The 26,982-nt window shown below is 49.2% G+C and overlaps 1 protein-coding gene across 2 annotated transcripts; it reads right to left on the minus strand.

Annotated features, from left to right (window-relative positions):
- Positions 1-26,738, minus strand: LOC111850659 (LHFPL tetraspan subfamily member 6 protein). 2 transcript variants are annotated; one of them, XM_023824791.2, is made up of 4 exons: positions 26,463-26,738; positions 25,442-25,977; positions 3,693-3,791; positions 1-771 (listed from the first exon to the last, which is right to left on the minus strand). In XM_023824791.2, the coding sequence occupies exons 2-4, from the start codon at positions 25,824-25,826 to the stop codon at positions 653-655; spliced, it is 603 nt and encodes a 200-aa protein (XP_023680559.1). In that variant the 5' UTR covers positions 25,827-25,977; positions 26,463-26,738; the 3' UTR covers positions 1-652. The 2 variants fall into 2 exon arrangements, with proteins under 2 accessions (XP_023680559.1, XP_023680558.1); XM_023824790.2 differs by having other exon boundaries at positions 26,404-26,737.
- Positions 26,739-26,982: the final 244 nt, after the last annotated feature.

Consider the following 26,982-nt stretch of genomic DNA (forward strand, 5'->3'; position numbering starts at 1 on the left):
TTTTTGAGTAAACAGTTTTTATTTATAAACATGGTGAATAAACACTGGATTTTATTTGCTTATACAAAAGTGTATACTGATACCGTTGTACACAAACTGGTAAGTAAAACATACAATATACTCAGTCTTATATTGATACGGACCTCTGTAACTGAAAAGGCTTTTAATATATAGCAGTTAGTGAACTGCCAAAAGTATTTAAAATGTTTATGTCCCTCTAATACAGGATGGCGTGTTTAAGGCGATTACAGGACAGAGAGAAGCAGGAGTAAATAAATTAAAACATCAACTCCACCACAATGTAAGTACTATTTACGGGACATGATACTCTACAACAGCCAAGAGTGACAAAAGACACAAAGTGTATATTGCTGGACATATACAAAAGGATGATTGGTCCTTTTAGAGTAGGAAAGCGCATCCGTAACACAGTAAAAACAGTATTCAGTTCCCGCAAGATCACAGTCGTCAAATTCATCGTGCTCCTAACGGAAACATGCACAGCGTGTGCCCAACAGGTGACTTGATCCCTTCTTAAAATAAAAAAAGAAAAGTCCTTGGCGAGGCATGCTGGGAAATGGAGTCCAATTGGCTCTCCAGCGCTCTGCCTTTAGCGGTCTCCGTGACGTGACTCTTCCCGTTTTGGGCTCCCTTAGTAGGGGTACTGCTTCTGCTTTTTCCCAGCGAAGCATGACATGAGGGTACAGAGCAGCATAGCGGTGGCGGCTCCACCACCCGTGCAGTAGTAAGCCCAGCCGATCTCACAGGAGCCTGTGGACAGAGGAGGGAAGGGAGGACGGGCGATTTAACACATCGGACATGCAGCTGTGCATTAAATTGTGATTAAAATGCCGTTCAAATCAACCTCCACTCCGTTTACGGTCTATCGCTGCTCCTGTAGCAGAGACAGGAACAAGATCTCGCCAAGACTGCCATCGCTAACTCGCTAAGTCACTGCTGTTGTTCAGTTGGAGGGCAGCTAAATACAGTTGAAACCAGATATTTACATATACTTAAGAAAAAAGCACAAAAACATTTTTTCTTTACCGTCAAACATTAAATCAGAGTAAACTTTTTCTGTTTCAGATAATAAATATTAACATATTTTTGCATTTGTTAAATGTCAGAATAAAGAGAGAGAGAATTTTATGGATTTTTTTTATTATTACTTCCATCAGTCAAAATTTTACATTCACTTCCTTAGTCTTTGGTAGAATTGCCCCCAGACTGTTTCACTTGGGCCAAACATTTTGGGTATCCTTCCACAAGCTTTCTACTATAGTTTGCTGGAATTTTGGCCCACTCCTCTTGACAGAACTGGTGTAACTGGGTCAGGTTTGTAGGCCTTCTTGCGCACACTCGCCTTTTCAGTGCCGCCCACAAATTTTCTATGGGATTGAGATCAGGGCTTTGTGATGGCCACTCCAATACACTGACTTTGTTGTCCTTAAGCCACTTTGTCACTAATTTGGAGGTATGCTTGGGGTCATTGTCCATTTGTTAGACCCATTTGCACCCAAACTTCAACTTCCTGGCTGATGTCTGGCAAAAAATATGTTAATAGTATAAAAAAAAAGTTTTTGTGTTTTTTTCTGAAGTGTTTGTAAATATCTGGTTTCAACTGTAGCAACAGGTAGTTTACAGGTAATAAATCCACATTTTTGGTCCCAGTGCAGAGATCACAGACGGCATCTGTGAGGTTCAGAAAATCCCTGGTACATTCGAGCTGCCTTTTTCTTTGTAAAGAGGGCTCGTGGGATGGTGGGGGGATTCGGGGTTGGTGGAGGGAGGGGGTGGGGTGTGGAGTCTGAAAATATTATGATGCCGGGGACGTCGTTAAACGGGGCAGCTGTAATGCGAACATCTGAGCACCGCATTCCTTTTTAGAGGGACTTCCCCTTTAAGACTGCAGACAGTAAGTTGTGCATATATGAATAAACATTTGGCCAGAGTAATTAATGTCGTAGTGACATCAAGAGGGCAGACAGGGGCCCTCGTCCCGTTTGCTTTGTAACCTCACCTCCCCATGAACCCGCAAGTGGCCGCCGTTACGGGACGGACTATAACCAGAGCGGGGGGTGTGGGGCTGCTACCTCGTCCCCATTCTGGCTGATCATAGTCCACATCAGCGGACACATTTAGGATGTTCAATACGAATCTGTGGATAGAAAGTAGGCTGACATGCTAGACCGTTCCCCCCTCTCCCGGTGTTGGTACAACCCACAGGGGTCTGCTCTGCTTTCCTTGTACCTCAGCACCAGAGTCTGATAAACATCAGTGCAGCAACCCCCCCCCAGTCAAAGCAGCATATTCAGACTGCATCCAGAAGGTCATCTGCTGGCCTGTTCCCTCCCTCCTCCTGCCCCCCTCCAAAAAAGTCTGATATTCCTGTCGTATGGTCCTTGTCATGCGGCTTACTGATGTTCTGTTCACAGATCCGCCTCATCTGTCCCTCAGCATGAAGCAGCTGCTTCAGTAGAATCCAAACAAGGCACTTATCCCTGAAATGGATTTGGAGGCCGTTTTGTAGCTGTGATGTTCCTGCAGAATGTAATGCGCACCTCCCTCTGCTTTAGGGTGCCCAGAATATCAGAGCAGGCTGCGTGCTCACACCGCCCCCCCCCTGCCCGCTGAATATTGACAGACCCCACAGACACAAAGACGGGCGCACACTCACGTTCTATCATGTCAGTGAATTAAGGTCAATTACGTTTGTTGTAGCAGACACTTTTACGCAAAGTCACATATGTTTTTGAGAGCTGGGACAGACAATAGGGACTCACTCAGGGTGAAACCACTCTGCCGACCCCAGGATCTGAACCAGCGACCTTCTGATCGCATCCGAACTTGCTGAGCCACACAAAGATTTAAATTTTTTTTGCAATATAAGGTATACAGATGCTCCTCTACTTTCAACTTACGAACTTTCAGACATACGAACAAAGAGTTGTGTTCGTTGGGCTCCCGTTTCCTGTCTGCAACATCATTTTTTTCTCTGCGCGCCAGTCCCGCCTGGTGCGACTTCTGGCCGCTACTCCCGCCGCGCAGCAGCGTAGCGTGCGAACTCCCAGCATCCTAGTTCTTTGTACTTGCGTATACCCTTAAAATGATACTGAATAACGACTTACGAACATTTCAAGTTACGAACGGCAGTTCGGAACGTAACTCGTTCATAAGTAGAGGAGCGTCTGTAATTGGAAGAAAGAAGGAATGTAATATAAGGAATAATGAATCTTGGAGAAGATGAAGATCAGATCTGCTTGATGTCAAATATGATACATGTAGTCAGGTGACAAAGTAAACGGGGAACCGGAAACCTCTGGGAGGCGCTGCTGCTCCCCGGAGGATCGATGGAGGAGCAGCGCCTCCTGTCTGTTCACCTCACCACGCCACAGCGGGGGTTTTCCGGAGCATTCCCGCCCCCTGGGTAACCGTGCCGGGAAGGTCCTGGTCGCACGGCCGCCCTGGAATCTCGCGGCACGTAGCTAAATGGAGCCCCTGTTTGCCCATAACAAACGTGGTGTTTTAGCGCCTCTGGCCCAGAATTCCATGGGGCCTCTTTGGGAAATACACGCTGGCCCAGGCAGAGACAGCCTGACTGATCGATCCCACGCCCAGTGCCTTTTCAAAATGATGCCCCCATTGTTGGTCTCGTGCGTTCGCATGTGAACTGCATCGTGGCAAAGACTTACCCAGCTCAAACTGGTCGGAGGCGTTGCTGCAGGTCTGCTGGACCTCCTCGCTGTCCCATCCCAGGGGGTAGAGGGCACACCCAGACCCAATCAGCAGACCTGTGGGCACGGCAGAAGGAGATTAGGAGTCGCGGCGGGCAAAATGTCATGCGAACCAGAGAGGGCAGTGCCCAAGCTTGGGGGGTGGTGGGACCAGATTATTCCCCGCTGGGGGGCTTTTTATTTAAATGGCCCTAATCCTTCTCCGTTCGCTTCCCCTGCATGTACCCATGCGTCACGGGAGCCGCCTGACAGGCGCGGCCCTTTAGCTGCGATGCAGCAGCTTTGCATGCGAATGTAGATAGCGGGGGCTAATTAAACGGCGCCCGCCGCCGCAGCTAATCCGGCCCCCGCTATAAGATAAGCTCCGGCTCTGGGGGTGGGGCAGAAAACGTGCAAAGGGGCCCGGCTCACACTCAGGGCCCCCATTACGATCCTCGCACGAGCAGCTGGACTAAAAGCAGAATACAGATCCTGACTGTACCAAGAAAGAAGAGAAGAACCCAGGAAGACAAAAGGCCGTCCTGCTCCAGATGCCAAAGGACGCGGCTAATTTAGTGTGGTTCCCTTAGCGGGACCCTCCCCTCATCCATGAGCACAATTAGCAGCGTGGTAATTACTTTTCCAAGCTAACCTACCTACAGCCTAAGATAATGAGCCACTTCGCCTCAGTCTTCCTGGAGGCGGGCAGGGGGGCTGATGCTGAGGTCATGTGACCACTTGAAGTGTGTAAACAAATCTGAGGGGGTAAGTGTAGCGTATCTCTATCGCAAAATAAAAGGATTTCTCTGGAGTCTTTAAGGATCTCTCTGAAGAAAAGGATTATGGGATTGCAGGATGGAGAGCCAATCGCCGGGTGGAAATGTTATATTAAGAACGGAACGAGTGGCCTGTGAAAGATTTCATCCAGCAGCGAATCATGGGGGCCCATCCAACCACGATGTGACCCAATCCAGTTGCAATTTGGGGGTATCCATGGGATACAGCAGTGGGGGGGGGGATGCAGGATTCACTACGAAAATAAACACAATCAGAGATTCTCTTTCAAGCCCCCAGTAACTCTGTGAGATAAAAGGACCCGTAATTGGCTTTAATTTCCTGGAGCAGCATGGGTGGGGGGGAGGTGGGCACACGGATACACAATATTGCATTATAATATAATAAGTTTATATCTGAAAACATGACATAACTACTACTGTTAAACATGAATATAATCTCCAGGTGGTTCAGTAAAACACTAAAGCTGTTAATTACTAAGCCTTTGTTAGACACTTCGGAGTTGGGAAGGGAATCACGTGAAAATGAATTTGGGTCAAGCACCTGTGCTCAAGGGCCTGGACCCCCGGGGTGTCTGTGGTCCCGGGACCTGGCAGCCTTTCTGCTCACTATCCGGTTTGCTCGCTCCTAGTTTGCCCTCCCTGCAAGTTTTTTCCCATAATGTCCTGGGACATCGTGCCGGACTGCTGTAAATAAATGCGACAGTGGCACTTTTTTACGGGTCCGGGGACAAACAGAGGCAAGGTTCAGCCGCATGCAGTAACGTCACCGCAGTTTAAACACAGACCGCAGACCGGCGGACGGAAAAAGTGAGCTTCACAGAAAGGAATGCCGGGAAGTGAGCGGAAGGGGAGGGCAGTGTCTCCAAACCAACTATGGAAATTTTGAAGCCGATAAATTGTGATTGCAGCTACACAGCTGCCAGTCAGAGTGTTTAGAATGAAAACACTCTGCTTCCTCTGCCTGCTTCTGCTTCCTCTGCCTGCTTCTGCTTCCTCTGCCTGCTTCTGCTTCCTCTGCCTGCTTCTGCTTCCTCTGCCTGCTTCTGCTTCCTCTGCCTGCTTCTGCTTCTGCTTCCTCTGCCTGCTTCGTTACGGAGTGATTTTATTCATTATTCAGCCTTTGTTTTGGCATACTGCGAGGTATATCGTTATCCCACACAGGCAAAATCTGAGACCGGACTGTTCTGGGTTCACATCTTCTGTGGATCATTCCTGCTCTATCCCTCACTCGCACGCAGACAAAGCTACACCAAGTGACGTCACACCATTCCCCTAAACTCAGTTACCGTCCTCGGCTTCGACCTGGGCACCATGCTTACAAACAGCATAACTGTGTTCAAATTTCAGATTCCCTCACACACCGCTCTGGAGGTGGTTGTCATAGAGACGGGCCGAGAGGAGCGGTGAAGAGCCATCTGCTGAGAGGGAGGGGGGGAGGAGGGAGGGCGCAGGGGGCCAGGATCCGGCCCCTCCCCACACTGCGCTGTAGCGACACGCTCTCAGTTGTGCCGCCTCTCCTCTGCTCCCTATCTTGGCATTGCAGGGATACCCTAACCCCCCCCCCCCCCAGACTTTAGCATGAATGAGAAACGCGGCACTAAGCCCTCTGACGTGGCGTTCGGATGCGGTACTCAGACAGTGAGAGAGAGTGAGTTAGACGGGGAGAGGGGAAGAGATGGGGAGAGAGTGAGAAGGGGGGGGGGAAACGCCACGAGGGGCGAGAAACAAGAGGAGAGGGGCCAGTGCAAATTCCAGGGCCCTCCAGCCGGCCCGTGAAGGATCTCCTAATGGCAATGGAAATCTGGGGCGGGGGGGGGGGGGGGGGGAAGAGTAGGAGCATGAAGAAAATGGATGGGGGTGGGGGAAGATGGGGACACGGGAGAAAAAGAGGAAAACCAGGATTCATAATAAGAATCAGCCAGGAAAGGCAATCTGGGGCTGACCTTACGCCCCTGTGGGGGGGGGGGGGGGTGTTTTAAACACACACTGGGACTCCTGCTCTGGTGAGCGATCCTATCAAGTAGTCGAGAGTGATGCCAATATCCCAGCATTCCCTGGGAGGGAGCAGCACTGATCACATGGCCGGTGAGAGCAGGAACCCCGTTTACAGGTTCACCTCGGCCTCGTGCAAGGACCATACTCTGTCTTAGCGGAAATTCCTATCAGTTAAAAAACTCTCACCATGCCGCAGATGTACGTCTGGGGAGGGTGGGGTCGTTATCAAACGCGACCTGCGCAGAGCTCATGCAGAGAGACGTTCTCGTTCGCAGGCGGTCGCGTCTCTGCACTTGATAACATAAAAGCCCCATTTGCCGAGAAACAAACATTATCTTGCTTTAACTCCAGTCGTCCCTCTGGGCCCAGTCCGATTTTAACAGCACGAGAAATCCTCCCACGCCTGACGCTAACCTCTGCCATCCCCGGATTGCATAAATCTCTCCCTCAGTCCGCCTCGCGGTGCCCCCACCGTGATCCTGCTCCAGTCTTAACGCAGGCAAAACGCTTTCCCAGCATGCTTTGCTCCCAATGCAGTTAAGCTGCAGGCTCTGTGCTGTTATTTTATTTGACTTGATCTTTTTGTTTTTGCACAATTCACTGTTCTTTTCATGCTTTTATGTCATACTGGGGAGGGAGGGGGGGGCACATGGTTACAGGTGCCATAAAGCCCAGAACCAACTTGGTTGGACTAAATGCCAGAGACGAACCAACTTTTGCAACAGTAAAAAAACCTTGGTGAACTGAAAAGCCATGTAATATATAACATATTCAGCTGCATAGATATGCTGCATAACAATGTATACATAGGCAGTGTAATATATAAGAAACACATGGCGCAGAAAAAGGGGGCTGGTGTGAGGCTGTAAGTGACTCTGGATAACCCTACTGACTCTGCAGTCGTGCAACAATGAGTAGTCCCCACTGGCCTGTAAGCCTGCTACCAATCAGGGACCCAGCTGGCATGGACACCTGATCACAGAGGCAGTGAGTGGGGAGGCGGGCAGTTCGGGGGGGAGGCTGACTGCATATCGTCTGTGTACTGATGCCAGCATTCACAGAGGAGGTAAAAATCCCTGATGGCATTCACAGAAGAGGAAGGAATCCCTGATGGCATTCACAGAAGAGGAAGGAATCCCTGATGGCATTCACAGAGGAGGTAAGAATCCCTGATGGCATTCACAGAGGAGGTAAGAATCCCTGATGGCATTCACAGAAGAGGAAGGAATCCCTGATGGCATTCACAGAAGAGGTAAGAATCCCTGATGGCATTCACAGAAGAGGAAGGAATTCCTGATGGCATTCACAGAAGAGGTAAGAATCCCTGATGGCATTCACAGAGGAGGTAAGAATCCCTGATGGCATTCACAGAAAAGGAAGGAATCCCTGATGGCATTCACAGGATGCAAGAAGATGCAAGAAGCCCAGGCAACATTCAGAGAGGATGTAAGAATCCCAGCCAGCATTTACAAAGGATATAAAATCCCAACTGGCATTCACAGAGGATGTAAGAATCAGAGGCAGCATTCACAGAGGATGTAAGAATCAGAGGCAGCACTGACAGAGGGAGAATCCCAGACAGCCCTGTGACACCTATGGGTATCTCTTCATCGCACTTTTGGTTTGGGAACACTGTGTGATGTCCTTGTTTTGATGCTGTAGTGTAATGTGATAGTTTACGGTGTAGATTTACTCCACCCCATTCATCAGGGTGCCTGGTGGCATCTGGGCAGAGGAACAGCTGTGAGATGCCTTCTCTTGTGGGGGGTGGGTGGGTGTGCACTGTTAATGAGTCTCCCACTCTGTCTCAGGATGGTCTGTGCCATCTCATGAATATATAAGAAGTTGGCAGCCTGAGAGGGGGATGGGGCGGGAGGGGTGGGGGGAAGCCGGTACTGGGGGATACCCCTCATCATGTGACACCCAGATACGAAGATCGCACCCGCATCATGTGATACCCAAATACGAAGATCGCACCCGCATCATGTGATACCCAAATACGAAGATCCCGCCCGCATTATGTGACGCCCAAATACGAAGATCCCGCCCTCATCATGTGACGCCCAGATACGAAGATCCCGCCCTCATCATGTGACGCCCAGATACGAAGATCTCGCCCTCATCATGTGACACCATTACCTTCTTTGCTGATTTTCCGACTCCCTGGGAAGCCGTCAAATGATGCCTTCAATAATTTATATTTTTACCAACCATTTTAATCACTGAAAAACAATAAGTACACTCTAAAAAACGCTGGGTTGTTTTTTCAACCCAAATGCTGGGTTGAGACTGCTGGGTAACAAAGTTGGGTTGATTTAACCCAATTTGGGTTGAAAATCGGTCTTGATCTATAACCCAGCAGTGCTGGGTTGGGAACGCGGACGTGAAAGAGAGCACGCACGTCACGTCAACATCCAGGGACATCAGCGAGAGTTGACGGAGTTTTGCGCCGTCTTTAGAGGGAAGCCAGTGAAATTCTGTCTGAAACGTAAGTTATTCAGTGTGTATTTAACAATGTTCATAATAAATAAAACATTTGCTTTACTGTATAATATATATACACGCAAATTTTAGGCTTTCGGTCAGTTGAACTGAGATTACCTAACGACTAAGCGACGGCCGTGCTCCGCCTTGGAAAGGATAACGTAAAATTTTTAAATATTACTTTTGTATATGTTAGATACGGTTTTGATATAGCGGAGTTTACTTAACTAATTTGATTTTGTCAGCACATCCACATAAATTTCCCGCTCTGCTTGTAATGTACATTTCGTTCAATTCGTTTGACTTAGTTGTACATTCAACAGCAAACGATGTTAATTTACTACGAACATGTAATTTCTTTAATCCTGTAAATGGTTTGATGCAGGCGGGAATGTCTGAGCTCAGTTCAGGCTAAAGGAGGCTTGAAACTAAGCATGTTCGACGGACATTTTCTAAGCATAGTGCTAAGGCCATGGTCAAGGGTTAGCTAATGCTGATAGCTTGGTGTGTTATTTTTTATGCTCCTAAAGGTTTTTTAGGTGTTCTGAAGGTAGCTCTAAGGATATTTAACTTTTACACATTTTTGAGTTCTTAATGAATCTATACCATCTCTTTTTTATTTATTTTTCCTTTTTTCAGATTGGGACCAATATGGTTGAGTACCTTCGTTCAGAAGAGTCCATTGAATTTTCTTATGTTCTCATGCTTGGAGACAACCACTGCTTTCAAGCCTTTGCTATAATAAATGGCACAGCATTTGAGCAAAGTACATTACTTGCTGCAGTGGACGTTTGAAATGTTTTCATATTTTAAATACATATTTTCTTGGAAGTAAATTTGACTTCAGTCACTTTATATCTCAGGATATATTGATGTTTGCACATAATTGTTAATGGGAAAGTTATAAAATGTTTTCCTATTTTTTCCTAATCTTAAATTTGTATTTTCTTAAGTTTTTTTTTTTGTTTGTTTTTTCAGTCAGTTTGATGCCGTTTCATTATTACTTCTACATATTTTTTCAGTTGATGATTTATATATATCAGGATATGTTAATGTTTATGCACAAATTTGTATTTTAAAGTTAATCTTTCTGACTTCAGTCAGTTAGATGCTTTTTCATTATTACTTCTACATACTTTTATTTTTCCTCTACTCTGCAATTACATTGCAATTGATTCTTACTGATGATTCCTGTATATCTCAGGATATATTAATGTTTATGCATGATGTAAATGTTATGAAAAGTTTTCATATTTCAAATTGTGTTTTTCTAAAGTTAATTTGTCTGACTTCAGTCTGATGCATTGTTACTGACTTCAGTCACAGTGTTTCTGTGATAGTTTGATACATTTTAATAGAAATTGTCTTAATGCTGAGGTGGAGATGGGAAAAATGTCTTAAATTCATATGGACACATTTTTTACATGTTTTGTCATAAATAAAATTCCATTACTGAAGTATGTATTGCTGTAGAATTGTTTTTATTTTAGTAATTTTAATCACCAAAGTTTCTAGATTAAATTTCTGACCCATTTTGGGTTACATTCAACCCAGCAGTGTAGTCATTTTTAACTAATAGTTGGGTTAAAAATCACAACCCAGCATGCTGGGTTAAACGTGTAACCCAACTTGTTGGGTCAAAATAACCCAGCGTTGGGTTAGTCCCTTTTTTACCCAGCGCTGGGTTACCAAAATAACCCAAATTGGGTTTTTTTTAACCCAGCAGTTTTTAGAGTGTATAATTGGATTATATAAATGAATATATTTGTTAAATTTATCTCTTTTGATGTTTATAAATTTCCATCTTTATAATTACAGATCAATCTAGTAAATTTCCCAATCCTGATCATCTTAATTGCCCTATAATTACACGCACCCCCAAGCAGCATGTGCAGTGTGGGCCTGCCGTGATGATAAAAGGCAAAGAACTTCCAGCAGCACAGGCAGCTGAACCACATATGGCACAACAGGCAAAGCTGCAATTCTCACAAACACAGCGAAACAATGACTTTCCCACCCCCATAAACACAAGCCTTGCCGGAGAGCCACCCCCACCCTTGGCTGGAGGCCACTGTTATGATGCCGTGTGTGTGGCTTTAAGTTGAGAGATCCAGAGAAACCCGCCAATTAAAAAATGACCCAGATAAACAAGCCGGCAGCCGGAGAAGCGAACGGAATTAACAATCAGCTCTGCCGCCCACGACAGGGAACATTCCGGGTCACGCAGCGTGAGGCACATGAAAAGAAGTGGAGGTCCCTTCCTCACCCCCCCGCCCCGCAGAACGTAATTCCACCAGTCAATCACATTAAACTACCAATGCAGGCCATACACCCAATGCATACTTCAAAGGAATGTTGCATCATGTGAAGCATTTTTTTTTCCATTGTACGATTGTATCCGTTTCCCACGGCCCGGGACGCCAAACGGGAACTCAAATAAGCTGTTTTATTTATAGAGGCGGGAGTGCATCGTGAAACAGGATGGAATCTTAGTTGTAGAACTCCTCAATTTTAAAACTTTCACTGCTGATTGTACCACGACGTGTGGCTTGCGGGGGAGGGGGGGTGCAATTCTGTATTTGCGGTAAAAGTCCATATTTTTGCTAATATGACGGGGGAAAAAAGGACGAGTGAGTGAAAGGATGCCCAAAGCACTTGTCATAGTAATGGTTATTAACTAAAATTTTTCATTTACTTCATTCAGCGAAATGCACACACGTTGAGAGAGCTCCAGCTGGTTCTCATTGCAGTTATGTGGGTTAGAGAGTTATGACATCATATATCGCCACACTGCAGGATCAGCTCCAGATTACCAACAAATAGGCCAGATCACCTCCAGATCTCCCTCTGCTCAAACTCCTTTTCTGTTTTCATTTTTCACGTTACGGGAGACACACGCTTCTGGGAAAAATGCTCTTTGACAAACAAAAGCCCGCCGGCGTCATGACTGGTTCCCCAGGTCGACGTGCCCAGGCCAGGTTCTGCACAGCTGCAGAGCAGATCAGGAGGAAACCTGCTCACCAGGCTGAAATGCCTACGCGCCCCAGTGCCATGTGTACAATGTCCTGCTCCCCCACAATCCCAGGACAAAAGAGACGGATGCGGCCGGCACTGGGATCAGACGGCAGGCCCAGAACACCGTACGTGTGCCTGAGCTCCAGACCAGACCGCCTGCGAAAAAACAACCGATTCCTTTAGCAGCCCAAAGCAGCACAGAAGAGAGGGAAGCTTGGGGTCGAACAAGAGTTTGGGATAGGGGCCTTACTCAAGGGCCCCAAAGCAATACAATTCCTCTGCCAGCTAAGGGATTCGAGCTCATAACCTCCTGGGCACAGATCCCAAAACCGCTGAGCTACATACAGAACAATATCCAGAACCCCTCTGTTCCTTGGTTCAGGTGTCCACTCACAGGCCATTAAACTGCAAAGCCCTTAACCCCAAATCACTCTAGAGATTGTCTGGCTCTGCTGTCTCAAACAATGCACATTGCTTTGGATCTACTAAACTTAGATCTACTAAACTTGGGTCTACTAAACTTAGATCTACTAAACTTAGATCTACTAAACTTGGGTCTACTAAACTTAGATCTACTAAACTTAGATCTACTAAACTTAGATCTACTAAACTTGGGTCTACTAAACTTAGATCTACTAAACAAATAAAATCCCTTGCCTTAAAAGGCTCAGCCTTCTTTGTGTTGAAGATCATTCCGCCTGCTTTAGTCAGCAGGGGAGGACAGACAGACTCCACACAGAATACCCCCCCTCCCCTCTCTTACTGGCTGTTTGGTTTATCAGGAGCCCCCCCACCCACCCTCGCATACGATTCAACCCCCAAAAATAGAAAGTGAGCTACAGACTCTGCAGTAACTTCACAGATAACACAGAACGACACACTGTACATAACCCCGAATTAACAGTTTTTCAAATTTGCCTCCCTGGTTGTATTAGTAAAGGTCAAGTGAAGTCAAGGTGGGGTCACAGAGGTCAAGGGGGGGTCACAGAGGTCAAGGGGGGGTCACTGAGGTCAAGGTGTCCTGTCTGAAGCTGTAACCTACACAGCTGCAACAACAGTCTGGAAACATGCTTAAGTCACAGAATAGGGGGACCAGGTCAGGTGACAGATTAGGGGCCTGGGACATCCGTCACCTCAGCATTATCTAGGTCAACAGCCAACCTGACACATTGTCATGAATTCCGAATTACGACTGACTGTGGTAGTTCCGGTGAAATTAAATAGTCTCCGGGCCCACAAATGAGGCAGACTGACCGATTTTTTGATTCTCAGACAAAAGTCATGCAATTCCACACCCACCTGACTAGTGCTGGGCGATAAAACGATCTCGATTTTCGTATTGATAAAAAAATGAGGACGATCACGATGATACACACAGACTATAAAACTCGATCAACCAAGTTTGCTCCGTTTTAGAGAATACGCTGAGACAGACAACTCGATGGCCTATCGAGCAGAGGTTTACTGAACGCCAGCACAACAGCCAATCACCGACGACGTTTGCCCATCCTCCCTTAAAGAAGCAATGGGTGCATTCGACTTGGGCTTAGGTCTGTCTGCAGTTGACACGACGTGGAGCGCGATCTGCCGGCGGCTGCAGGGGTGGAGTATAAACTGACTGCAGCCAAGTCGGACAACTTCTACTCCTCGTAGTCTGTGAGACCTGACTGCAATGGCAGCACTGCCAGAAGGGTGTAGATAAATCTATACAAATATCACCTGCATGCACATTACTACTTTTACAATAACCAGCTCCTGATACAAACTGTTAGCAGTGAATAAAACTATTGTGTATAGTGGCCCTGTGTAAAAAGATAGCTGCCAGGAAAAAGATCAAATGCATGTATTTCAGGGATTCAAAGTTTTATTGTCATGTACTGAGTACAATGCAATTCTTACTTGAATTCCTTCTTCACAAACTGGATGATTAAACACATAAAGCAGCGCAACATTATAGTAACTAACAATAAATAAACCACTAACTTACGTGTACTGTTAGAGCATTTATGTCATTTATTTAAACTCTATTTTACCAGGTAAATGAACTGAAAACCAGTTCTCACTGCTTTACGTGCTTTTCGGGAGAAATAGCAGATTACGCATCGGAACTTCCTGGGATACAAACATCATGCGTGTGACTAAAATCTTCAGCCAATAAGGGCAAAGTTGTGTCGTCACGGAGGCGGTTCCAGTTTGTGCTGCACGGTCTGTCTCAAGTCGTCTTGCTCTCGCGAGGATTTTGTACCATGTGACATGGTGACGCGTGGTGACGTTTTGCAGCGCCGGACAAAAAAAATCTAACCATGATTTGACATTTTTTTGAATAAGTGTTTTTTGTTTGGTTTAGATACTTTTCTGCTTCAGAATTTTAAAAAGTTTTTAAGAGACCAAGAATAGAGGAAGATACTTGTTGCAGTCAGTTCTGTCCTGCTTTATTTTATGTTTGACCGTTAACATATTTGCAATATTATACAGTTTTGCACATTGTTACATTATTATATGGTTTTGTTCATTTGAGCTATGTTTCTTTGAATACTTGAAAATCAATAACCTTTTATAATTTTAAGGGAATTTTGTATGTAAACAGTAAAATTTGTTGGAAAATAAGTATTTGTTTACTAATATTGTTTATTTCAATGTATTCGTTCTATTTGTCAGAATAGGGTCATTTTTATTATTATTTTGATTATTACATTATTACATGGAACAGCATTGTGAAACTATAATATTGATCATTTTCGATATCGGTCAATACAGGAAAAAATATCGTGATGATTTTTTTTGCCATATCTCCCAGCTCTACACCTGACATTATTTCCAGTTACCTGGTTACTGCACTAATTTTCTGTAAGATTTATTAAGCTGGCCCAGTGATTAAGCAGCCTGAACCCATTTTCCAGAATAAGATGCTGCCATTTCCACAGACGGCTGACATACTCGGGGTGATATAAAAATGGAGACTGCAGTGTATGAAGCTGGTAAACCCGCAGGAACTGTCGGTTTTCTCGCACCTGAAAGAAAGCTGTCAGATAATTAGCCGGAACAGCTTCCCCCTTAATGAGGGCACGGAGAGTTTATGTGCTGTTTCACGGTTAACAAGGCCGTGTGAAATGTGGGGTCTTGCACCGGCAGTCACCTTCAGACGGCTGCAGCGAGACAAGGAAGTGTATCGAGGCAAGAAGTCTTTGGCAGGCCTGGTGAAGAATTGCAAATTTACCACCACCCCCCTCCCCCCTAAAAGCTCTGACAATGTGTGAAGACTCCATATTGAGTGTAAGACCCCGGAGTGAATTTCATTTTTAATGCTGGACAAAGTCCCATCCACTGGAGTGATCTTCCCACTCTAAGGTCACACGGATACCATTGCAAGATCCCTTCTCCACTCCCGGCCAGCTTTTATACTATAAACATCTGCATCTTCTGAAGCGAAATCCCACAGCAGATGTTTGAATATCTTACCAGTCCCACCAGTCCCAGAGGGCAGGACAGATTCTGAAGGACCTGACATGACACTGAGACGTCACGCCCAAAACAAACACCGCAGCAACCGTGAAGAGAGTCAGGGTCTGAAAACCAGGTCACCCTCGTCTGATTCTCCCCCAGACACAAAGAGACTCTCAACTTTCCAGGTTGGCTGGGAGCAGAGGACACTGGGAAACAGCAAGTACTCCAGTTTCTCCTCTGCTGACCATCCAACAAAGGCTCCATTCAGAAGTGGCTCGCGGGACACACTGGAAACATCTGGACATGGTCAGGCTTCGCCTAACTAGGGAGCTTGGTCTAAGCACCGCCCTCTAGAGCGCCGGGGGTCAAACAGCGGCCAGGCCACACCGCGTGCTGAACGATCGGGCACTTCAACAATAAATATACACTAGTGATGCTGTGCTTGTACAATCTGTGGCCAGTAATGGACACAATCAAACATCACCGTCATATCCTATCAAATGTATAAAGGTATAAAATGACTAGGAATAAACATGGTGTGTGACAAAGGAAAGCCGTCACCAAAGCTACCATCCGTCATTACACAAGGGTACCGCCCTGGATCGACGGGCTGGGGGGGGGGGGAGCTCAAAGTGGGGGCCGGGTAGGGATACAGGGACCAACAAGTGTGGGGCATCTGCTAGACAGAGTCCCACTCTGACTCTCATCTCAGCCCGAGCCCCCGGGCCGGCAGCAAACTTCAAAGGGTTAAAGACCGCGGGGGGGGGGGGGGGGGGGGGTGTAGGCAATGAATATTTATGAGGGAGAGCGAGTTTGCTGAGACAGACATTGAACAATCCTCGCTGGGGGTGTCCCCAATCGGGGTCTTAGGGGGTGTCCAACTGGGACACATCAACTGGTTTTGGGGGGAGGAAAAATTACTGTTCTTTTTTTTCTGGTAGTCTTGTTTTTTTTTGTCAGTGAAGTATGCCCCCGCCCCCCGCCACATCGAGCTGGTCCACAGTAGCATGAAAAAGCATTAACCACCCGTGGGGGTCAGGGGCTGCAGGGGTCAAAGGTCACCAGTGTCCCAAGCCTGTCAGCCACATACATACACATCCGCCCTACAGACAGGCGGGACACGGCTTAACATAATTACTGCGTTGAACACTTGCTGCTGGATTCAAAAAGGCGCCAGAAAGCCTGCATTAAATAAAACGGATAAAAACAATAATCATTCTGAGCCAGCAGTGCTTCATGCAGAATAAACACCTCAAATATGCTGGCAAAGGGACTAATTATTCAGGGATACGGGACCTCAGCCGAATGCTTGTGTTCCGCTCGTCCTTTACACACTTTATTCGGTCTCTGCCCGCGGAACGCGCCATTCTGCAGCGGCCGGGGGGGGGGGGGGTGGTGATCTCCATTTCACAGTAACCGATTTCCAATCATGCTACACGTTTCCCCGCCACCAGAACATGCTACATTGCTCACTCCACTTGACCCCCATTTCCTGTGGGTCGCCCCCCATTTGTCTTGCCAGGCAGCGGGACGTCCCACTGGGAGACAGCTGGGGGTGGGGGGTTGTCACCGACCGGTGTTTAATTTAACCCTTAATAAAAGTCATCTGTCTCCCTCTGAGAGAGGAATGGTGCTCTTAGTTCACTTCCTGTTGTTGGAGGGTCCATTCTGCCAGATGAATATCTGCTGGACCTCGTTATTTACTCGTGAAATTGACCGTATCTCAGAGTCCGCCACCGGCGGGAGGGCACAACAGGCTCACTGTGCCTGTGTCTCGTTCCGGAACGTTCCCCGGGCCTGGCTGACACGGTTAGCCGTTAATTACACGTTATTTACAAGCGTGCCCTTCTCGGAAACACAACAGTGAAGAAACCTTCTTAAAGGGACAGTGTGAACACAGCGGCACGTGCTACAGCAGCTATGATATTCAGATACGCTACAATCTGAGGAGCCAGGAGTGTGAGCTCCTGAAAGAGGAGCTGGGTGTCGATGGAGGCAGCTAGCAGTTTGTCTGGAGTTAGCCTGAAGCTAACGCTCCCTGCTGGGAGTTAGCCTAACGCCGGCGCCCCCTGCTGGGAGTTAGCCTAACGCCGGCGCCCCCTGCTGGCAGGTAGCCTAACGCCGGCGCCCCCTGCTGGCAGGTACCCTAACACCGGCGCCCCCTGCTGGCAGGTAGCCTAACACCAGCGCCCCCTGCTGGCAGGTAGCCTAACACCAGCGCCCCCTGCTGGCAGGTAGCCTAACCCTAACCTCTATTCTCCAGTCAGTGTATTAAGTGGTTCTTACACCCTTCCCCTGACGGCCCCATGAGTTTCTGTCAGTTTGCTTGGTTACCCCCCCCCCCCCACAAAGTGCCCCAACACAAGTAAACGAGCCAGATGAACAGCACCCCCTCCCCCACTCTGATGGAGATAACATGAGGTCTGGGAGTTTAATAAGGAATTTGCTCCGAATCTCCATCGGTTATAAAGTTCAATTTAAAGCGATTGCCTGCCTGATTCATATCGATCGCTGCGGCGTGCTGGTCATTAATCACCACACGATCTCGTTTGTCCCACTCCATTCTCGTGTCCGCTGACCCCCCCCCCTCCCCTGGCCAAGCACCAGCCTTTTCCTCACCATGCGATATTTCACAGGAATAAAGAGACCAGCCAGGGCAGGCTGCCTCATTACACTGGGAGCCTGACATTACCCTGTCACAAACAATCCCTCTCTCCAGACCTCGCACCTCGCATCTCTCCCTCTCTTCTTCCCTTTCATCTGCAGAGCCCTCTCCTCCCACAAGCCAACCCCTAACAGAGAAGAAAGTTCTCCTCTGGAAACAAGTGCTTTTGGATGTTCCGGGGAAAACGTGTCATTCTCAGCAAGCAGTCAGCTGGAGGCAGAACCTGGCACCTCGAACGACTCTCCGGGCCACGGATGGAGAGTAAGATCAAGACGATGAGCAGCCTCAGCCATCGCCTGCCCCAGCTGGCCTGATACACCCCATTACATCATTCCTCTATCGAGAGGCCCCCACCAAAGGACACTGCCATGAGCTGCTTATAATGACCGTTCTTCAGAGTCAAAACGGATTAAAAAATAAAAAACCTTTCAGTCGCACCAGCGAGCAGAGACTTACTACTGGTTACTTGCTGGTGGAACTGCACTGCGGATGTTGGGTTTGGGGTCTATAGAGCAGACAGATGGATAAAGAATACAGAAAACAGGGGCGTTTATAAGTTAGCAGGGTCACGGGAAAAAGTAGGAAAACACCCCCCCCCTCCTCCTCTGCGGATCACATTCCACTCTGTCGGTGGGGGGGGGACCAACCACTGTCTGCTGGAGGTTCCCTGGGGTGGGGAGATGGAGAGTCGAGTTTGAGAGGTGGATTAGTTTTGGCCGACAGCTGATGGACGAAGGCAGGGGGGAGGTGAGGGGGGGTGAGGGGAGGTCCCAAGGGGCATTTCTACTGTCACCCAGAAATGACCCCCACATGGGAAGCGATGGCACGTGGCAGATGACCCCATCCAGTACAGCTCCCCCCCAGTACACCCCACACCCCAAGCTGTCAGCCGTGTTCCTGAGTCTGACCAGCCCCCACCTGGCTGACAGAGTGTGTCGGAAGGAAATTACTGTCACAGGAAAACCCCGCCCTCTGTTCTTCATCTTGAAACCAAGCCAATCCCTTCCTCCTCATGTCTTGCGAATGTCTAAACTAAAATCGGGTTTTGTTTGGTCCGGTCGTGGTGGGGGGAGCTGGGCACCCTCTTCCTATGTGTAATTATGGTCCCTCTCTACCCCCAGGAATACTGATAGCCCGTGTTTTCAAATTCTTTGTTATTTCAAGGCCACAGAAAATAACCACTTACAGTCATAAATTACAAAATTACGGTGAGTGGTTGTGAATGGTAGTTAAGCTGCCAACATTTTCCCTGTTAATGGCATACCCCCCCCTTCCCTGCCCCCACCTACAGACACCAAAGAGCAATACATCATCATCATGACCTGGATGAGGTCCAGAGGGCTGAGGAAACCTGACCGCTGTCACTCACCCGACTGGCCACGCCCCCAGCCACGCCTCCAACTAGTTCTGTTGCCTCATGCTCAGTGCTGAGCTTCTGCATTTTCATCTGCTGCTGTTTCCATGACAAACCAGCAATGAGGCTTTGTGCTTACCATCTGCCTGACTCTCTCTCTCTCGCACAACCAGGTGTGGACCTGGGGGAGGAGCTGAGGGGGCTAAGGTGGGGGGCATGATGTTTCGGTTCCCTCCACACACTGAGCTGTCCAACATCCTGGGTGACAAAGATCCGGTAATCCTGAAGATTCTGCCGTGACTGTCATATCTTGGTTCAGCTCCACCCTCTAAATCATGGGAGAGAGGCACTGGAATAGACAAGCCGCAACTAGCCCCCCCCCGAAACATCTGGAACCGAAATCTCTGGCAGACCGAATGTGAATATTCTGGTTTCAATTTTAGTGGGGTGCTGTCACCACAGTTAGAGTATTTCATCATGGACATGAGCTGGTTAGTCGCTTCGAAGGAGCCAGAGTGCCTTCCAAAAGTAAAGGGAACATTTCAGTTACTCCAGATTGTGTTTGGGGGGGTATAAATATGGGACTTTCAGTATATGCTCATGCACCCCCCAAATCTTTACCACATAAGGTTTTCCTTCTGCATGTAACAGCAGCTAAACATCTCACCAAACCCCTCACGCTAAACCTCACCCTAAACATCACGCTAAACTTCCTAATCCTCACCCTAAACCTCACCTTAAACATCACGCTAAACTTCCTAATCCTCACCCTAAACCTCACCCTAAACACCTCAATTAATTCCTCACGCTAAACCCCACACTAAACCCCAACCTAAATCCCTCACTCTAAACCCCATGCTAAACACTTCACGCTAATCCCCACATTAAACACCTCGTGCTAAACCTCTCACTAAACCCCAAACCCCAGACTAAACATCTCACGCTAAACCCCGGGTTCTCCTCACGGGAACATGACATGGTCAGTCAGGTGCAGGAATCGCGTCCACTTAAGGTGGTCCCAGTGATGAAGCAGGTACAGGCTCCTAACAAGAATGCGGGCCACCATCTGGATGCTGTGTGTTCACCAGGCTGGCTCACTGTCAAGCCCCAGAACTGGGGAGGGGCTTGGACACGGACCGACTGAGCGCACAGCAACAAGCACTGCGGTCTGCCTCTCCAGCTCCGGTCTCCAGGGACTTTACACATTATTAATCTTTCATTTCGTATCTATTAACCCCTCATTCATGACTCCCCTTTGGACATCTCCCATCGGCCTTTATATGATAGAAACCAGAAAAACAAATGAGCTTTCAGATACATAGTAACGTTATAAACACCCACACTGACCCATGACAAGGACTGCACTCATTAGTAAATTAAACCTGCCATCTCTCAATTTCCAGCATCTGGAACATTCCATCTCGAAAGAGAAACCGACAACTTGGCTATTTGGCTGGAAGGGAAGTCCGACGTGGGACTGTCTCGAAATTACGGGATGAAAAGCGAAGGGCAGTGTTTTCCTGTGACATCAATCTTCAGCGAAGCCCAGATAAGAGCCAGGCACCAACTGCTCCCTGCCAGGGCTGGGGGCCACAGCTAATGAGGGCCCAGTCAATCACAGACATCCAAACGACAGACCTGCGTTTAACTCCTGCGGGGGCATCGTTCCATTACAGGACGGTCCCTCAGGAGCCGTGCGTGACTGCCACACTTATCGGCCGGTGTGGCACACTCCGACTCCAAGAAGGTGACCGGCGTTATCGAGCTGCCGTTATCGCGGCGTGCCCCCGGTCGGGGAGGGAGAGAGAGAGAGGGGGGGCAGAGAAAAAGAGAGAAGTAACAGAGAGGCTGAGAGGGAGGAGAAAGGGAGATTCATGCGGAGATGCCCTCACCATCACCTTCTGATGACCTGCCCCATCACTCTTTCACGCTTAGCGTCACTCCAGTGTGAACAGCCTTGCTTGGGTTGGGGGGGGGGGGGGGGTGCAAGCATGGCATCCCTCATGTGCCTGAGGGGGGGCATCTCTCTGCCAGAAGCCACCCCCCCATACCAAAGAGGACCACAAAGCCTCACTTCATCGGCGACACAAAGCCACTTTGTCCTGAAGGGCGGCGCCGTCACTGAGCAAGTGGTCGGGGGAGGGACGTGTAATGGCAGGCACTCGTGCAGTCACATGATCAGTTCAGTCACATGATCAGTTCAGTCACATGATCAACTCAGTCACATGATCAGTTCAGTCACATGATCAGCTCAGTCACATGATCAATGGAATCAAGGGAAATTAGGCGACCTAAGTATCATAAAGCCAATCGTGCTTCATACCTGAATCCAATTCCATCTCTCATGATAATGTGACTCTGGGTCCCACTCCGATGTTAAGCTTCTGGGCCACTCCAAGGACATTCCATGACAAGGCAGAATATGGAAATTCTCACCTCACAAACACCGGGTTATCTATGCCCTACTCGCTGGGTGGTCTGACGAATCAGACGCGGAAGGATCCGGAAAACCCAGCGATCCATGAGAGGAGTCCCGCTTCCCCCGTTCCAGGTTCTGTTATATAGTTTTGCTTTTCATTTTCATGCCCCCCCCCCCAGCCACCTCACTGCTTCCTAACATGGAGAATGGATTTCATACCCAGAATTCTGCATGTCCCGGCACCCCAGGGACGCCAATTCTTATTTACGATTAGGTGGGGGGTGTCGGCGAAGGCTCCCTCCCCAAGAGTGGCCTTGTGAGAGGTGCCGGCATCTTTAAGAAGCCGGATTGCGTGTCCGGCCTCAGACCAAACACATTTCTAACTCAGCACAGCTGTTCCTAACATAACGCTGCTTGCCCCCCCAGCAGCAAAACACAAAAGGCCTCTAAGTGTCCCATTTAGCTCAGGAATGTAGAGCCTTCAAAGCAGAGAAGCCGTTTGCAGACTGGCTTCCTGGGAGTCCGCGGGAGTCCATCGGCAGAGTCAGACGTGGCGTAGACAGTATACTACAGGGATCCATCCGTTCGTGTCTTTAACCGAATCGAAAGAAGCACACACCCCCCCCCCACCAGAACAGCCCTACACATAATTACAGCTTATACAGATCCACATAAATCACCAACAGCAGGACGTGAACGGACACATCAGTGCGTTAAAGCGCCCGTCTGCCTGCATCTCTCTCTGGAGCCTCACTGTCTGCCGTCGTATTAACAGCTGGCCCAAGATCCCAGTGTGTGATGGAGAAACAGAGTGAGGGAAACGACCGGAACAGGAGGAGAACATCACCGACGGGACGGGGGCCCGGGGGACGCAGGATGCGGCGACTCAGAGCCACGCTGTTGCTATAAGTACACCCTTTTTGAAAAGGCTATGCAACTCTATCCATTTATACACAAACAATGCCTTTGCACCTTGTGCAATGACAATAAAGACATTCATTCATTCATTCATTCGTAAACACATGAAAACAAAGATGGAAAGCATAAGAGGGGCCGTAATTCATACCGAGGGGCCAACCTGATCATTGGCCATTGATAAGTTTTGACTCGGTGAGGGGCAGGACTGGGGGCACTCTGGGGACCAATCAGCTTTCAGCAGGGGCCAGTGATGCTGTAGCCCCACCCCCATGTACTTCCCCTGGGTAAAAAAAAACATCTTTTACATCAAAATCTTGAGTGGTGATCCTGAGAGCGGTTGGTGGGAATCTTAAAAAAAACAGGAAAGTGTCACTGGACAAACCGTCTCTTCCGAGGTCATCGGCCGTACGGCGCCTCCCTCAGGCAGAAACTGGCCTGACGGCAAGATCTGTTTGTTTTGTTTGCTAATGATTAGCAGGTCTGACAGGGCACCCTGTTAACATGGAAAAGTGAATACAACAGGACTAAAGGAGCGAGATCAGGCCTCCATCTGCCCCCCCCCCCCCAGGGCAGAGACCATGCAGGAGCTAGGGGGCTGCAGCCCATTCAGATGGGTGACTCAGGTGTGAGTCACCTGTGGAGTCACAGAGTCCGTACAAGGAACTGACACTGTTTAAATGAGTCAGCTGACACAGGTGGCATTCCAGCCCCTACACCCCAAGGGGAACGAGGAGCCAGCAGAAGGCCCCACCAGGCCCCAGGCTGTATTTGGTGGGGGAGGGGGGGGCAGACTGACCTGAGTGTCTTAGCCTGAGACAGCTCCCCTCTGCTTCCTGTTTGATCTAGATAAACGCTGCCACCCTAAGCCACACGGAGCCATCTCCGTTCAGAGAGACAAAGTCCAGCTACCAAAGCACGTTCCATGTCACGGTGAATTTCCTGGCTCAGCACTTCATCCAGAAAGTTCCCCTGCTGCTCTCATATCATCTGGCGCCTCGTGTGCCCCGTAGGTGATCTGCAACTAGCGGAGAATCTCGCGACTGGGACAGGTGGCCGGTTCTGAGCCAGGTCCGCTTCCGGCCGGAGCCAGCACAAGGCCCCCCTCCATCCCTCTGAACCCCACACACTACCTCCCACCAAAAGCAGAGGCAGGTGACCTTTGATCCCGAAAGGATTGATCATGCTGCCAGAGCCCACCCCCAAACCATGCCCCTCCCCCAAGACATGCTCCACCCACAACAGTGCCCCTCCCTTAAACCAAACTCCACCCACAAGATATTCCCCACCTTTCCATACCCAACAATCTCAAAGACACCAGCATAATTCCACCACCAGGACTGACTTCCTCTGCGCCCCAAAGCAGAGGCGTCGCCACGGCTACCTCACGGAGCCGATTTATAGTACGGTTTAAATCAGCCGTTTTCATTCACTCGCTAAGGAACAATAACTTCCCCGAGTCAGGGCTCAGCGGAGCAGAGAGACCGAGGATGTGAATGGGAAGAATTAGGGGAAGCTTTCATTGCTGGGGGAGCAGAAGCCCTTTTCCCTCTCCAGACACCCCCTGCGGACAAGGGACAATGGGGTCCAGACAATCGGGATCAGACACTCCCCCACCCCCAACCTTCAAACAGCGAGGAGTTCACAGCCTCCTCCTCCATCGCTCCGACTCTGCCCACCCCGGGAAACATCTTATAAACCCCCAGGCTGATCAGACCTCTGGCTCCATCCCCAAGCACTGCTCCACTGTCCGGTGGAGTTATCTCACTAAGACCCCACCACCACGGAACCCTCTCCAGCTGGGGTGTGCAAATGGGAGTACTGGTAGGAGGAAAATCTGCCTCCCCCCATCTGCTTTCCAGTATTCTCTCCCTGGCTGCTCAGGAATGCTCAAACTCACATGGCCATTTACTTGCCGGAAGATTCCAGAAGATTCCGGACGCTCCAGTCCACACAGACTTGGCAGGGAGGTCGTCGTTACACAAGTCGGTGGAACGACAGTTTAATGACTTTCAGAAAAGCATTCGGTTTACTAGTATTTTACCCAGAGAGACAAATACATCACAGAGTATAAACCCCGATATGAGCAGAGAAGAACAGCCATCCCCCAGCTCTGACCAGCCCCCCCCCCCCAGGGTCATCTCCTATCAGACACCTGTGCCACCTGAGCCTGAGAGACCGCTGCAGCTGCCCCCCACCCCCCTAGAAATTCCCCAAAAGTCTGCCACTGAAGTTTCCCTGGATAGGACTGGGTTACTGCTGGAGAGATCTACGGCGACAGCCAGTCACGTGAGTCATAGGCAGCCTTCAGCAGCGCGCGTGTGTGTGTGGGGGGGGGGCCCTGCATGACCCTACTGCGGGGGCATACGGACAACACCAAGGGCCCTGTGCAGACAGTGAGCCAGCTGGGACAAAAATACAACCAGCCCCTGAAGGACAGAGCCCCACCCAGGGGCAGAGGGCAGATGACTCGCTCGCTCTCCCCCCCTCCCCCCTCCGGGGCCAGTTTAGGGGGAAGGAATGTGGGATTCGGCATATGGAATTCCGGGCTTTGGAATGCTCAACGTGTCCGTAGTGAGAGATCCCTTTATGGAGCAGAGGAAGCAGGCTACAGAGACGGTGTGGGGGTGTTAAACTTACCGCCGACGAACTGGATGCCACCGGCGGCACGGCCGACGGCACGGGAGATGAGCTCGGAGACACAGCAGCCCATGAGGGCGGTGAGCGCCACCAGCAGCAAAAGCCCACAACCCACGCCTGTCACCACGGTGCAGATCCTCCACTCCAGGCTGGGGATGGCCTGGAATGAGGCGTAGCGCCCGCACTGCTCCAGCATGACCGTGGCCTGCCGCTCCTCGTCCCGCACGGGGTACGAGCAGCGGCGGAACGTGCCGAACGACACCGGCTTGTCCATCTGTGAGCCCAGTAGCCAGTAGGGCATGAAGAAGCCCACGCAGCAGGCGGCTGCGCTCAGGAAGGAGAGCAGCGCCCACACCACGCCCACGCACGTCAGGCTGGATGCCATGGTCTCGCCGGTGCCCCCCTCCGCGGTTCGAGCCCTCCTGCTCCACTCGCTGCTTTTCTCTTCCCTTCGTACAGCCGCTTTATTTGATCCACATCTGTACGCACGCTGCTAGCAGCGCTGCGCGCCTCGTCCTCGCGCTGTCAGCTGGTCCCTGTGCAGACGGAACAGGAGTTAAGCATCAGTTAAGCATCTTGAATATTACATAACTGTCAGTATTTGAAAAGCATAAATATCTCATAGTACTTTACAGATACAACAGAGCACGTTTAACCGTGTGCTTGTGTGGGTAATAAGGCAAATCAACTAGTTTTAGACTTCACAGCAAGCGTACTAAACATAAAAATCATGAAGTGTTTATAAGCATCGCATAATGACACTCGAGCGTCTTACCGAACCAGTTCGGCGTGAAATAAATTCGTGTAATACAGAAATTCAAATCCACCACAATATAAAAAGAGAATTAACTCCTTTCAGTGTGTCTCCAAACAGATTTGTGTGCGCGCATATCCGCGCGATCGCATCGAAAATTTTACAGAGTAGAGGTTGCGGATCGGAGTTTGCAGAGCCGTAAACTTACATGAGTCAGTGTCTCCGTTCAGCAAAATTCGTTAAGTTGTGAGGAAAGACGAGACTCACTTAGGAAAAGGGAGAGATCATCCAGACACGGGCATACGACTGGTGTCCGCGGATCCAGCTGCTTGAGTTTTAAAAGAACGTGCAATGCGATCCTTGTCACTAACCCCTTGGCGACCCAGCTCCGTTCCCGGGTCCCTTCAGCCAATGTCACAAACGAGATCGCCCCCTTCCCTGTGCTGTGGGAGGACACAGATCGGAATCACCTCCCTCTGGCACAACCGACTATCTGTGCAAGTCCTCGGTTACACGGTCTGGGCGCTCAGTCGCACGCCGAGGTTAAAAAGGGACGGCGGTGCGTACGCGCATTGGCGACTGAGCTGTCAGTCAAGGCGAATCCCCGCCCAGTGGGCGGGACCTCAGCACAGCCACGCCCTCGGGCAACCTGCCGGCTCGCGCGAGGAGCGAACTCCGCCTGGCTGCCGCGCGTGTTACGACGCGTGTAGATTTACGATAAACTTTATTTTAACTTAATGTTAAACCTGAACCTGATATAGCATTTGCACTGCAACTTTAAAGAAAA

This window comes from Paramormyrops kingsleyae, chromosome 24, assembly GCF_048594095.1.
Source record: "Paramormyrops kingsleyae isolate MSU_618 chromosome 24, PKINGS_0.4, whole genome shotgun sequence".
NCBI classification, from domain to species: domain Eukaryota; kingdom Metazoa; phylum Chordata; class Actinopteri; order Osteoglossiformes; family Mormyridae; genus Paramormyrops; species Paramormyrops kingsleyae.